Genomic DNA, 13,532 nt, shown 5'->3' with positions numbered 1-13,532 from the left:
TGGAGACCAATGGCACTCAATTCACTACCGTATTAGCTGCCCAATTCTTTTGAAGGGCATTGTCCAAGACCTACCGAAATCCCATTGACTTCAGAGTACTTTGGATCTAGCTGTAAAGAAAAGATTTTTCAACATTCCTTTGTAACAAAGTGAAAACAAGCACTTTTTGGCTGCTGTTTCTCCTCATCTTACTGAATATTTGCCTGTTCTTCTCCACCCAAGCAGCTCTGTTTGCTTTTCCCCACCCAGCACTCTGCATCCCCAGCCTCCTTGTCTCTCTCAGCACACACTCCCTGCCAGCTCTGACACCTGTTGTAGCCTTCGGTCTGTTTAGGCTGCCACTTCCCAGATCTCTTCCAGCCCCGTAACTATGACAAAGAAAACATTTGCTGCCATAGCTTTTCATTATAAAAAGCCAAAGGAGCTTCGTATTGTTCCCAATGAGATGATAACATCCAGCGTTGTTATCAGAGACTGTAGAGATCAGGAAAGAGGTTGTGGGAATCTCCATCATGGAAGATTTTTAACGAGGTTAGACAAACATCCATCAAAAACAGTCTAAGTATAGCAGTCCAGCCACAGAGTCCAGTAAAGAACTAGATAATGCTTTGATAAGCTTCCCTACATTTCTAAAATTACCACAACATTTCCATAAAAATTTTTCATGCCTATTGCCTTCTGTAAGACTTCCACAGACAGACAGCGTACTGCACATTTGCACAGCGCTATTTTAAGTATCACTGTCTATTGACACATTCAGTATAAAGCGTCCTTCTGTCTTTACCAAGCTCAGATTTTCATTTGGGCCTGAATGAGAGCATTGAAACCAATTTTCTTCCATTTTGTTTAGTATAGGTATTCTGTCTTGCTGGGATATCTGCCATGCTCCTCTTTGCACCCATCAGCATGTACGCGTGTATATGGCTCAGTGGACTTAGAATCATAGAATCATAGAATGGCTTGGGTTGGAAGGGACCTCAAGGATCATCAAGCTCCAACCCCCCTGCCACATGCAGGGCTACCAACCCCCATATCTACTACTAGACCAGGCTGCCCAGGGCCCCATCCAACCTAGCCTTGAACAGCTCCAGGGATGGGGTATCCACAACCTCTCTGGGCAGCCTGTTCCAGCACCTCATCACTCTCTTGTCATACTAATTCACTAGAGATGAAAGCTACCACCACTCAATGAAGCTATGTAAAATATAATAGTAGACAAAGATGTGGCCCACTGGGGGAATAGTGTTGTATGTTTAGGTTTACAAAAATAAAAATAAATTAAGGACAGATGCAAACAAATATTTTTCACTAATGTTTGTTACAATAATTTTTAAGTGGCAAGAAATTAATGAGAAGAAAGAAAGACATCTGTCATTTGTCATTTAAAATTTTGGTGCCCATATTTTTAATGAAAAAAGAAAACCATTTCCAAAATTTTCAATGTTTAGTTCCTTGAAACAAGAAATGGCTGCAAAAAGAATTAACCAGGGGTCCACAAGCGAAACATCTGCAGGCTAGTATTTAATGATTAACTCTGGGAATTTTTCTGGGGTTTACAAGCAAAATGATCCAGTGATGAAATTTTTTGAATCTAATCTAATCCTCCCCAATATCTATAGCAAACAGTAGCCCCAGCATAAAGATTTACAACTACCATTATGTCTCTGCTTTGTTCTTAAGCATGTATTTACTTCTGCCCATTTGCTTTCTGAAATTCCGTCTCTCATTTGTCATCTGAAGAACTCAGTTTAAAAGGAAAACAGGCTTCAGACATGAAACACAACTACATTCCTGAAACATGAGATGAACAACCTTTAATTCACGCAACCTTTCATTTACAGTAATGTTTAGTGGATGGCCCAGTCTCATTATGAACAATGCCTCTCCCTGTCATTAGCCTACAGAAAGGTCTAAAACACTTAAGTGTTTAAAGGAGCCCTGTTTCAGCCCTTGTATTCTCTCCTTTCCTCCCTCCCCCACTCTCCATATCCCTTTCCGACCGCTCTTGCTCTAAGTGCAGGATCTAAATGCTATACTCTGCAAACTGCACTTATTGTTGGCTTCAGGCTTGGAAGGACCCTTCTGAACACTTTTTATACAAACCCTAGCAAGGTCACCGTTGGAAAAATCTCAGCTGGTGGACTTGGATCCTATGAGCTAGTGACCATTTATAATTAATATTAATGAATGGCAGACGACAGATGTTTATTGCTTAAGTAGAAATGTGCATTGCTAAACCAGAAGGGTTTTGTTTAAATCCAGAGGAACTGACTTTACTTCTAGTGTGGATGTGGGTGGTGGGAGAGAATGCCAGTAGGTGATCTGGACCCTGCTACCTTTAAGCATTAGCAAGGAAACAATACTTCATAAAGGTCCTGAGCTCCCTGTTTGATTGAAGCATGATGTTCAGCTCCTTAAAACGTTAACTGAATTAAGGACGAGTTTTTTCATTCATTTCAGTGGCTTTAACTTGCACTAGTAATGGTTTTCATATGTACCTGTCAAAGCCTTAACCATAAGTAAGGAACCGTTATCTCCGTTCTATAGTTCTGTAGAACTATGCATAGTTCTACAGAACTATAGTGGAACATGAGGATGTCATAAAGACTCCATTAAATAGAAAAACGTCCACCATCAAGATGAAAGATCACAATCCCAGCCACAGTCTCTTTTATTTGTTCAATTTTTTTTTCCCCAGTGCTTTTAAAGCAAACTAAAGCTATCATGGATAAATTACTGAAGTTTAAATCAGACATTGTGGAAGATGCAATATGGAGATGAAGAATCCCTCTGTGAATGCCTCTGAATACTGTAGGGCTTATTCAGGTTTAAAGTTGATGGAACTTCTGTTTTCTAACTGAAAGCAATGCATTCTTTCAGAGTACAGAAAATAGATTCCTGTGACATACAAGAATCCTGGGTAACATTTTCAAAAGTACATGAAAAGCTGTAAGTAATTTCTGAGAATTTATGGTTGAGGTTGGAGGGGGAGATCTGGATTCTTTGTGCAGCGTGTTCTACTTCATTACTATCTTACTGTACTGTAAGTGGGCAGCAAATGTTTACTGTTTTCTTGCCCCTGAGAATTCTGCACATCTGTATGACAGTCTATGAAGTGTTTCAGAGTATGCCATACCAGAACCTTGCAAAATATTTTTCCTTTTAGTGGCTACAGAGTTGGTCTCCAGTAGTACTGAAGAGTGCTTTAGGAGTTACTAGCAAAAGGAGGAGACAGTCAGATTTTAGGAACAGTGAGCTATTTCATTTTTGACTAATCAGAAAACTCTTAAAGGAGGCAGGAAAGTGTTTAATTAATTGGTTTTAAAGACAGGCATGAACATTATAGTTGATTTGTGTATTAGACCTTCCTCAGATGGAGGCAGGAGGTGGTTATAAGGAGGGACCTTTACTGGTCCCCACAGTCTCTGTTTTCAGAGTCCAGAGAAGGTCCTGACTTCTTGCCATACATCATACTAGAGGAAATGTCACTCGTGCTACTTTCACTTCTGGTTCCCTAGAACCTTTTCGCAGCCCTGCAATATGTCTCTTGTAACTGGCCCTATTTACAGGCTGCACACACCCCACAGGCACATTCACAAGTGCAATGCCTAAGATTATTACAGTTTTACCAGCACTGCTGTAGCACTCCTAAGTCAACCCCCGAGCACAAAGGAGAAAAAATAACATGTGCTTGCAGCAAGTTCTGCTGGGTTGCCACTATCTACTGCTGGCAGGAACTTGGGGCAGATCTCCTGGGGAGGTGGCTAAGGGGTTGCAGACATTCCTTAGCACAGCCTGGTGCTCTGTGCCATGAGAGTTTGCTTTCTCTTCCCACTGGGGGCTTCATCTCCTCTAACCCTTGAGCCATCTAACCTCATTTGTTCCCCATCTAAATGGGATGGTGGTCAGTTTATAAAGCATACTAAATAAAGTGAAGTCCAGTGATGCATTGTCACATGCAATACTCATTCTTCACATTCCACTTGAAGCTACTCATAAAACCGGCTGCTAACTTCAGCGTGCAAAGCCTGTGTTACTACAAACAGCTTTAGATCCAGTGCTCATTCTCAGAAGGATTTAAAAAGAATAAACTTATCACATTCTTGGAAAAAACAAGAAAAGACTAGAGAGCCTGGATAAAACTTACATGGACAATTTCTTCTATCTGTGACATGTTTCAAACTGAGGATTTACGGGAAATATTAAAATATCTGCATTCAGTTTTTTGGGTTTTTTTTATGCATGTCCTCGATGACCCCCTCAGAAATCTCTGGGTTTTGTTTTTAATGCATCTGAAATTTCCAAAGGAATGGAAAATGCTAAATTATGGAACTCATCGTATTTCCCAGAAAAATATTGATTTCACTGAGGACAGAGGAGAAAGCAGACAGGTTTTGAAACAACTTTGCCTTTGTGTTAGGTTTCTGCCCAGTATTCTCTCAGCTTGTCTGCTGGGCTGGCCCTTGGCAGTCCACCTGGCAGGCTGACAAGGACTCAAGAGCCCAAGAACTTGAGATCCTTTTGAGAGCATCTTGGCCATCTGAGCTCTTCAAGCTTCATAGGCCTCAACTCTGAATCCCATTGTCAAAAAAAAATTCTTGAGCCTTTTTCAGAGGCAGCTCAGGAATCTTGGTGTTCCCAATCCCCTTCTCCTCAAGCTGCTTTTTGCTTGCTGAAGTGCTAGGCATTCTCCAATTAGGTGAGAAAACCTCGTAGAACCACATGGAAATGGCCAAAGTGAAATGTCACATCACTGTTGTTGAAAGAGGACTTTTGGATTTGCTGATCTGTGTGAAATTTAGAAACCTGACCTGTCATTTTAATCGTTTGGAAATATTGGCACTTCCTAGAGAGGGGAAGATCAGTGTTTTGGCCAACAGAAACAGTGCACAGATATTGGAGACATGAAACAGAAAGAAATGGTCATTTTTCAACACCTTGCTTGTGAAAAGTACCCTTGAAAGCAAATTATTTGTTCATTTATACCAGAAAACAACCTTGGTGACCTCAGTGTGTTTAACCAAGTACAACAGAGGGCAGAACCAAGCCTCTGGCATATTCAAGTAATGGCATCCTGGCTCTGGGCTGATGACTGTGCTGAGTGGATCCATCAGGAACTGCCTCTCATGTGTATGTGAGCCACTGCTCACTGGCTGATCAATCAGTCATGCTGGCCAGGATTACTGCGAAGTGTGCACAGGTTCCCATCCACCTGTCAGCACAGGCATCACCACAGGTGGGAAAGCAAACAAATGGAGCAGGGAGGAGATGGGACAAGTGAACCATGCAAAGCGGGGCCAGTGTTACATCCTGTTGACTCTCCATCTTCTTTCACCTTCCTGGGACACTGGATAATTTAAAGAACTGCACTCAGATACTGCTCCAAAACGACACTTGGCACATGACAGGGGGTGGAAAGCCACCAGCCCTGAGAAGGACAACTGCCCTTTGAGGTCTACCTACCTGGCACTGTTGTGCTTTACCCAAGCTTCAAAGTGATGGAGTTATATTTTTATACCTCTAAAGATATGTATTGTTCACACACATTTGCGTTTGCATGCATGCACACAATGATGGCAGCAAATGAAGGTCCAGTACTGAGTGAGGCATGTGTTAGAATCAGTATTAGCAAATCCACTTTGGGATCACCATCATAGCCCAGTATCAAACTGTGTTCATGTAGGGAAAAAAGCGTTCTGCATTGACTGTGTATGCATGCATCCAAATATTGGATTATATGGCTGTCTCCTGAATTGACAGGCTACATTAATGCAAATGGTTTAAGGAAAGCCAAAGAAAAAGGCCTCTCTTGTTTATCCCTCTCTTCAAAAAACTCCCAAGTAGAAATTCGAATACTGAAGAAAAAAATTTCTTTGGATATTTTCTCCTTTTTACTATTGTACTAGAAAGAGTTCAAATGTCTGCTGAGGCACAAGCATCTGTCTCTTATCATGTATAACTTTTCTTGATTATTTCTAGAGAGGCAGACTAAACATGCGACTCTGACATAATGCAGCATCACATTTTTATTTCTGGTTTGCTCAAAAGCCTTCACCAGCTGAAGTAAGTCTCTAAAAAGGACTTTATTTATTACCTCAATGTGGGCTAGTGGGAGGGCATGGCTAATTGGTGTCTTTAAGGAAAACAAGCTATTATAGATTTCTTTCAATATCTCACAGCTACAATAGGGTAGGGTTTTCTGGTACCAATCACAACTATCTGCAGCCTTTCCACTGTCATCTGATTGCATTAGTCTTGAGAGTTATACAGAGGATTTGGACACTCATCTACCATTTTGTAAATTATAAGAGAGTTGTAAAAACTGAATCCCATTCAGAAGTAACTCTTAAAAATCTCAGTGCCAGCTCAGCATGAAGGTTGGAGAGAGAACACTGCATTCCTAAATACCAGCGTGGTGTAGGTCACTTCTCATCCTAAACAATTGAAGTGTTTTTTGCTCAACTAAATAGCCACGAGTTTCCATTCTCTGGAAACAGTGTTGAACTTTTATAAGCTGTGGGATCTTATAAGATGAAAACTGCTATGTAATTATAAAATTGCTGTTGTTAGCACAACATTAGTGTTGATTAAAACAAGGCTGCTAACAAATTCCCTGAGTCCCAACAGGCAAGTGCAAAGGAAATAGATGCCCACAGGCTCTGTTTTGAACAGACAGCAATAAATGCTTCCATAAACAGCAAACGGAACTCATTACAGAAATCTTCCTCCTCTGGTAGCTTCTTTAACTGGAGGATATTCTTGGGTTTTCAGGCATTGGCAATGTCTTTTCTATGTCACAAGAAAGAGCTCCAATCCATTTCTATTGCTAAGAGGTTGTCAGGAGCCAGTTATGCGAGGGACTTTCCATAAGCCTTGCTTATGAGCTTATGAGTGTAGCAGCGTCATTTCTCAAGCAACCCATGGAAGAAACTACTTCCCATATACCTAAATGTGGTATAAGTCACTCTTCAACTGTTACAGCAGCAAATTCTGGTATCTTCTGCCTCGGCATCATTCACATGCTCAGAATCCTTTCTTTCCTGTCTGCCTGCTTTTTGCAATTGGTGTCCGGCAGGCCTGACCTATTCCTGTATTTAGTCACAATATTCTCATTCCTACTAAAGTCCCTGACTCAGTGTTGTTCTTTCCTTGCAAGAACAGGCGAGTACACATGAGATTAGTAAGAATATTTTTCAAGTGAATGCAGTTTAGTTGTCCAGATCCTATTTTCAGATTTAGGTGAAGATCAAGGACCCCAAATCTCCTGAAAGGCTACTGTGGGTCTCAGGCTCTAACGTCACCTTCCACCTGCAATTAGATGTATTTCCATTTTCTGGAGGAGACAAGCAAGTAAGTTTGCCACAAGTCCACTTGTGCAGCTGTTTAACCATACATCTACCTCATATCATTTGAGGTATCTTGATGTATCTAAGACTACCACAGAGAAAGGTGGATGTCTGAAGATCTGTACCTATCTGGACTGATATGTGAAGGCCAGATAGGCTGTTCTTATACATCTCAGCAGCAGGATAATGTATATACGTCCAAATAAATTGCTTCTTAAATGTCTTTGGACCTTAGCACCTATTAACTTTTCACCCAACTTTGCTTCAGCAATTGTTTCATCGTCAAGAGGAACAACTAAAGAGATGAAATGCACGGAGCCTGGTAATAAGTAGGTGATTCTGACATAGGTGACCCTCGCTATTCTGGTCACCTGCAGATCTGGTGACTATAAAACCGGGCCAACATAACTAGGAAAGAAATGATCACTGATAAGAAAGTTATGCTGTTTAAACTTCAAAGAGTCTTACCAGATGAATCAGTTGCTAATGGCTTGTGAATGAAAGGACAATGTCCTCTGCTTCACTGGGCAGTTGCGGCTTCGGGGGCTTGTTATCTCAGCACATAGTACGAGTACATGCCATGGTTTGTGTTCCAGAAAAAAATGTGTCACTTTTCATGGAAATGAGAGCGATCTGTCCATTTGCACAATATGACATGACTGGATTACAGACAGAGCTGTGCTAAGTGATGTAAGAGCCTGGCGAATGGTCCCCTTACTGGTATCTTCCACTTGGCACAGGTTCTTCCAGGTTGTCATGTTGTTGTTGTCCAGGTAGAGCAGTGAGGAAAGGGTAACACCCCTAACAAGGCTAACAAATGTCTCTGAGAAAGATGAGAATAGCTGAGAAGGAGTGTGGTCATGGTATGGGGGCACTTAGCCCTCAGATTTTGCCTCTACACGGGAGCACCGAGGGGTCAGCTGAGGCTGTGAGGAGTGTGAAAGAACATTGTGGCACGTTGCAGCTGCGGGTTGTGGTCTCTTATTATAGCTCTTCAGATGATTACAGTGTAGTGGGGAGGATTTGTGGTCCGTGGTGACATGCACAGTGGAAGTACCAGGACCCTTCCAGACAGGGGCTCATTACGTATGTGCCTGCAATCCCAGCAGACACAGTTCTGTTTCTTGTCTTGCCCATTCTGCTCTCCCAGGATGAATTTCTTCATAGGAGTGATGTCTCCCAAAGAAATACAATCGTCCCCAATGGATAACATCCTCACCCCTCTGGGATTTCCATGATACCTTTCCTGTGACAACCCCCACTGGAGCAATGCAGTTTGCACAATCAGCTTGCACGCCTTCCTATAGTGGTTTGGGGTTTGTTTGCCCACGGAAAGGAGAAGTGAACAAATACATTGCTCTGAGTTCCCTGTGGTAATTGCAAAATATAATAGGGTAAGACTAAAGAAGACAAAATCTGGAACCTGCAGTGGTTATTCTACATCAGCAATGATTTAGTATCTCCTAAATCCTGAGTTTTCCTAAACCATGATCAACTCTTGCTCTTTTTACACCATAAGATACAGCTGTAGATCTAGTGGAAACTCCACATTTGATGTGATAATGCAAAGACTTCTCTGAAACAGCCTAGTTTGCACATTTATATATGTATTCCAGCGTGGAGTATATAAATGCAGATGGGGGGATTTCTGAGACTGTAGGCTATAAATTAGATTAACAAGAAGTCAGCACCTTTAAACTGATTTGACATGTAATTATACCGTTCTCTGAATTAATTTCACCATCTGCATTTAATTTGAACTACTGCACTTCTCAGCATTACAGCATGTCTGTAGGCTTACTTCAGTATACAAAGCTGTCACGACTAGGAATAGCAAAGCATCTCCTATCTACAAGAAAACTGACAGAACAGCCTGTTTACTCCAGTACAGTTGGCTATGCAAGGTTCCCGTTCGGAAGAAGAGCTGTTTGTATGACAATTGTTTCACAGAGCTATTTGACTCTCATGAATCCACCTTTTCCATGAGCAAAACATTTGCTTGGAAATGTCTGACTGTCCCCTATTAATTTCAAAAGATTTGTCCTCTTTTTTTTTTTTCTTTTTTCTTTTTTTCTTTTCCTCATTTGTTTTTCGAATTATGTTTCAGCAGGGCTTACTGAATACATAAGAAGCAAGAATTAATGTAGTGTCAGTGTATCGCTACGAGAGAATTCCGTAACCCACGGGAAATGGCGATAAACCCCACGCAGCGCCTTTTTTTATATCCTCTTCCTGGCATACTAAAAAAAGAGCATCGCATACACAGCGTAAATTAATAAAAAATAAAAAAAAAAGAAAAACAACCAGGCAATCCAATAGCAAATAAAAGAGGCGGGAGGGAAAGGACCGCTTGCTGACTTTCCCCAGGCACCCGGAGGGTGAGAAAGAACGGCCCGGGCCCGGCTCCCGAGTCCGCCAACAGAGGCGCCATGCGCGGCACCACAGCGCCCCCTCGCGGCCGCCTCCGGCCCTGCAGCTCCCTCCTCGCGGGGAGGCGGTGACTTTCCCCAGAATAATTTTATGTCCAGTTTATAATCCTGCTCTGTGTCTGCTTCTTTGGTGCCTTTCAGCTTTATTCCTGCCTTTGCCTTCTCTTCTCCAAATGCAAAGAATTATGTAGACAAACTTGTAAATCGAATAGCCTGTATCATTTTTGCACTTTTCATTTAGCCAAATGCCCACATTTCCTAACAATCTCTACCACTTCAGGTATCCAGTTCAACGTGCTGTAGAAAAGGGTCAGGAACAAATTTCTGTGAAGAAGAGAACATTTTTGTGAGCAGGGAGAGAGATGCACACAGGAATTTGTCTCTAGCTACACCCCAATGCCAGCAGATGGCATAACAAAATTAATCTGCTTGTAGAATCTTCTTTTGGGTTCAAACTGAGCAGGGTAAAATGAAGTAATATTATACTGACATGAAAACTCCCACTTCTAAAAATACTCTTGAAAGGAGCTAAACAACGAGTTTGGGCGAAGGTGACCCTTCAGTGCTTTATTGCATTACCAGAATGGGCCAGATCTGGAAGACAGTTGCATTCACAAACAGCACTAATATGGAGATGTTGGTATAAAGCCATGCAAAAAAAAAAAGTTGCACAGAGGACTCTGAGCAAAAGAGAAGTAGCACTGAATTCTAAATACTTTACATAAATCAATTGTCCTCATTTTATATAATATCGGTATAATTAAAATAGAAACAGTAAAATCATGTCTAGATGAGTCTCTAGCTTCATGTTTGGTCTCCCTTGGACGTTGCAGATATGTAGCCATGTGTATTCTTAATATATTCACACGTATGTAAAAATACATACATTTTGATCCAGGACAGAAAGGGAAATCATTAAATATTTTTCCAACATGCTTAAATTGTGGCTAGGAAGTCACAGCTGAAGCTGCTTTGGCCAGTCACCTAGTGAACAATGTCAAACACTGAATGCCTGGACAGTTTCCATTCAAAAAACATTTCAACTTGGGCCAACTGTATTTACAAACCACTGGAACGAAATTCCATACTGTCATTTATCCACTATTAAGAGACAGTGTTACAGGTGGGTATGATGCACACTCATTCTGACTGGAACTCTCCCAGGGCTGGTTAGCACTCACTGAGCCTGGCACACCCATTCTGCAGGTCTGCCCTGCTCGCCCCTGCCTATCTTAGGTGGCATTGTCAAATTCAGAGAGGGATTCCACATGTATGTGGGGTCATCTCTAACTAGTTACTAAGAAACTGAGGGGCCATTTTGCATATGAAGCAATAGATGAGCAATTCAGATGTTTGTCCGTACTTGACTCAAGAAATGTTAACTAGACTTTCCCTTACTCTCCTATCTCAGTGTTGGTCAGGAACAAAGCTGTAAAATTAGACTATATCTCTTCACAGTAAGAAGAGGATACAGCATATCCTCATGTGTTAGCCTTGCTCTTTGCTTTCTGCCTTTTCTTCACCACCTCTGAATCTCTCTCCCTTTATCCAACCTATCTTGGATGGTTGAGTGCCTCTGCTCAGCCTGACCTTGGATGGTCATCAGTTTTCAGTGAAGCCACTGTACTGCACCTACTTCCCCACTATGTCCTACTCCCAACACTGAAGTGCCAAAAAATCCCAGCTCTGATTTTGGAATGGGCATAGTTCTCAGTTTTCAGCGTGGGCAAAGTTCTGAATATTCAACATTCTTGACCACAACAGCTATTGTCAAGTTTCTGTAACTCTCCCAACATCTGTGTAGGAAAGTGTGGGTTGTATCTGCCGATATTTAAAAGCAAATAGTGTTTTTGCTGTAGAATAAAATGATAGATTATATGCAGTAGCATTGTAGTTTATAAAGTCTATAAAGTTATATCAGTCAATAGTTAGTATTACCTGGCTTAGAAGCATAGAATGAATCATAGAATGGCTTGGGTTGGAAGGGACCTCAAGGATCAAGTTCCAGCTCCCCTGCCACAGGCAGGGTTGTCAGCTGCTATATCAAGTACCAAGTAAGACTGCCCAGGGCCCCATCCAACCTGGCCTTCAGGAACAGGGCATCCACAATCTTTCTGAGCAACCCATTCCAGCACCTCTCAGTCTCTCAGTAAAAAAGGCCCACAGAAATTCCCATTTGTGTTTTGGTGGAGTACATGGAGCTGTGCCCCTGGCTGGGGGAGAGAGAAGTACATTTATATTGGCTCTAAAACACTGATTCTCTCCAGGGAACTTTCAGTTCTTTGTTTAGAGCCAGGCTGATGGGAGGTGCTAGTCCAGTGTACTAATTTAGTAGGTTGAAGAAGAGTTGGACACTCCCAGACACTGGTACTAGTGTCCAGCTCCTAATGGGAGGTGGTAATCCAGGGCAAGTTTTACAGGCTGTGGCAACGCAGGGGAATCAGAAATTGCAGCCTGAGCAAATCTTCTAATGTGTCATCATTTTTATTTCAGGGAAAAAAAATAGGGAGGAAAAAAGAAAAAAGTCCAACAAAGACGAAAGTAAGGAGTCAAGACAGGAAAGCAAAGGGCGAGCAGCCCGAAGGCAAAACCGAGAGCAGAGGGAAAACAACAACAAAACGCAGCCGAAGAAACGAAAAGCCCCCAGTAAAGAACAGGACCTGGCACCCGTCGACACTGCACATTAACAGCCTTCCATGATTGTTTGAGTCTTATGATGCTGCTATCTCTACCAGATCGCCCTGATAGGTGCTCCCACCATTCAGGCCGCAAATGGACAATGCTACCAGTTACTATTAAACTTTAAACAACATTCCAAATACTTCCTATATTCTCCAAGCAAACATAGTTTATTAAAGAGATTGAGATGAGCCAAGAAAAAGTCTAATAATGGGATACTTTAGAACTGTTATATTATATGCTTCCATGCATCTGTAAAAGGCAATTAAGAAATTTTGTATATATTAATAATAGGGTATAAAATATAGCAATATAATAATGAATGACATTCAGATGAACAATGTTCTTTTTCTTTGTAAAATATTTTTCAAGTTATTGTTTAAGTATGAGGCAAGAGATATGTCTAAATCAAAGACGCAAATCGTATCCCTTCATATATTGTACATAACTATTACGAGAAGGAGGAAAACATTTCTGAAGAGCCAGGAGGAACCAAGGGTTTTATAACCTCTGGTGGAGCAGAGTGGAATTGCCTGTGGTTCCCTGGTCCGTGCTCCAGATGTGGATGAGAGACACCAGGGGAAAGTCTGCAGGGCTTCAAAAGCTGAGGGAAGAGAAGCAGAAATGTCTGCAGCTTTGAAGACTGAATCCCTGAGGCAGAAAGAGACGGTGCTGAGCTTGAATAGCACTCTTATCTGTGGGACAACAGAATGTTTTCTGGTCTGAACAGTGGTACAGTGTGTGCTGTTTTACGCTTTTTATACCTATGTGTAACTTAAGTCTACATTTCAAATCTTCTGGTGAATGACAAATCGTATTTGTAGGAGACAATGTTGAGTTAATAAAAAACAGAGAAATAGACCACGTAACTGTGTTTCTCACAGTGATGCTGTCTCCTTTTCTGCTGGGGGAGGGAAGAATTCAGTAGCTTCACAGAGAGAAAAAGAAAACTTCAGCCACAACGTGCACAGTATAACCACAATGATAAGTATACTGATGAACAGAATTTGCCAACTTTTGTCTAATTTTACTTAAATTCTTGTCCCAGTTCTTCTATCTGACACAGAAGAGGTGAAAA

The 13,532-nt window shown here is 41.5% G+C and overlaps 1 protein-coding gene across 1 annotated transcript in view; it reads left to right on the top strand.

Annotated features, from left to right (window-relative positions):
* RSPO3 (R-spondin 3) overlaps positions 1–13,316 on the top strand; it is a 59,241-nt gene extending 45,925 nt beyond the window's left edge. The window contains exon 5 of the mRNA NM_001319025.3: positions 12,269–13,316. Coding sequence (NP_001305954.2) covers positions 12,269–12,462 — 194 coding nt within the window. The 3' untranslated portion in view covers positions 12,463–13,316. The remainder of the gene's footprint in view (positions 1–12,268) is intronic.
* Positions 13,317–13,532: the final 216 nt, after the last annotated feature.

Source organism: Gallus gallus, chromosome 3, assembly GCF_016699485.2.
Source record: "Gallus gallus isolate bGalGal1 chromosome 3, bGalGal1.mat.broiler.GRCg7b, whole genome shotgun sequence".
NCBI lineage: Eukaryota > Metazoa > Chordata > Aves > Galliformes > Phasianidae > Gallus > Gallus gallus.
Note: the sequence above shows the minus strand (reverse complement) of the source record. Positions and strands in the feature narration are given on the sequence as shown.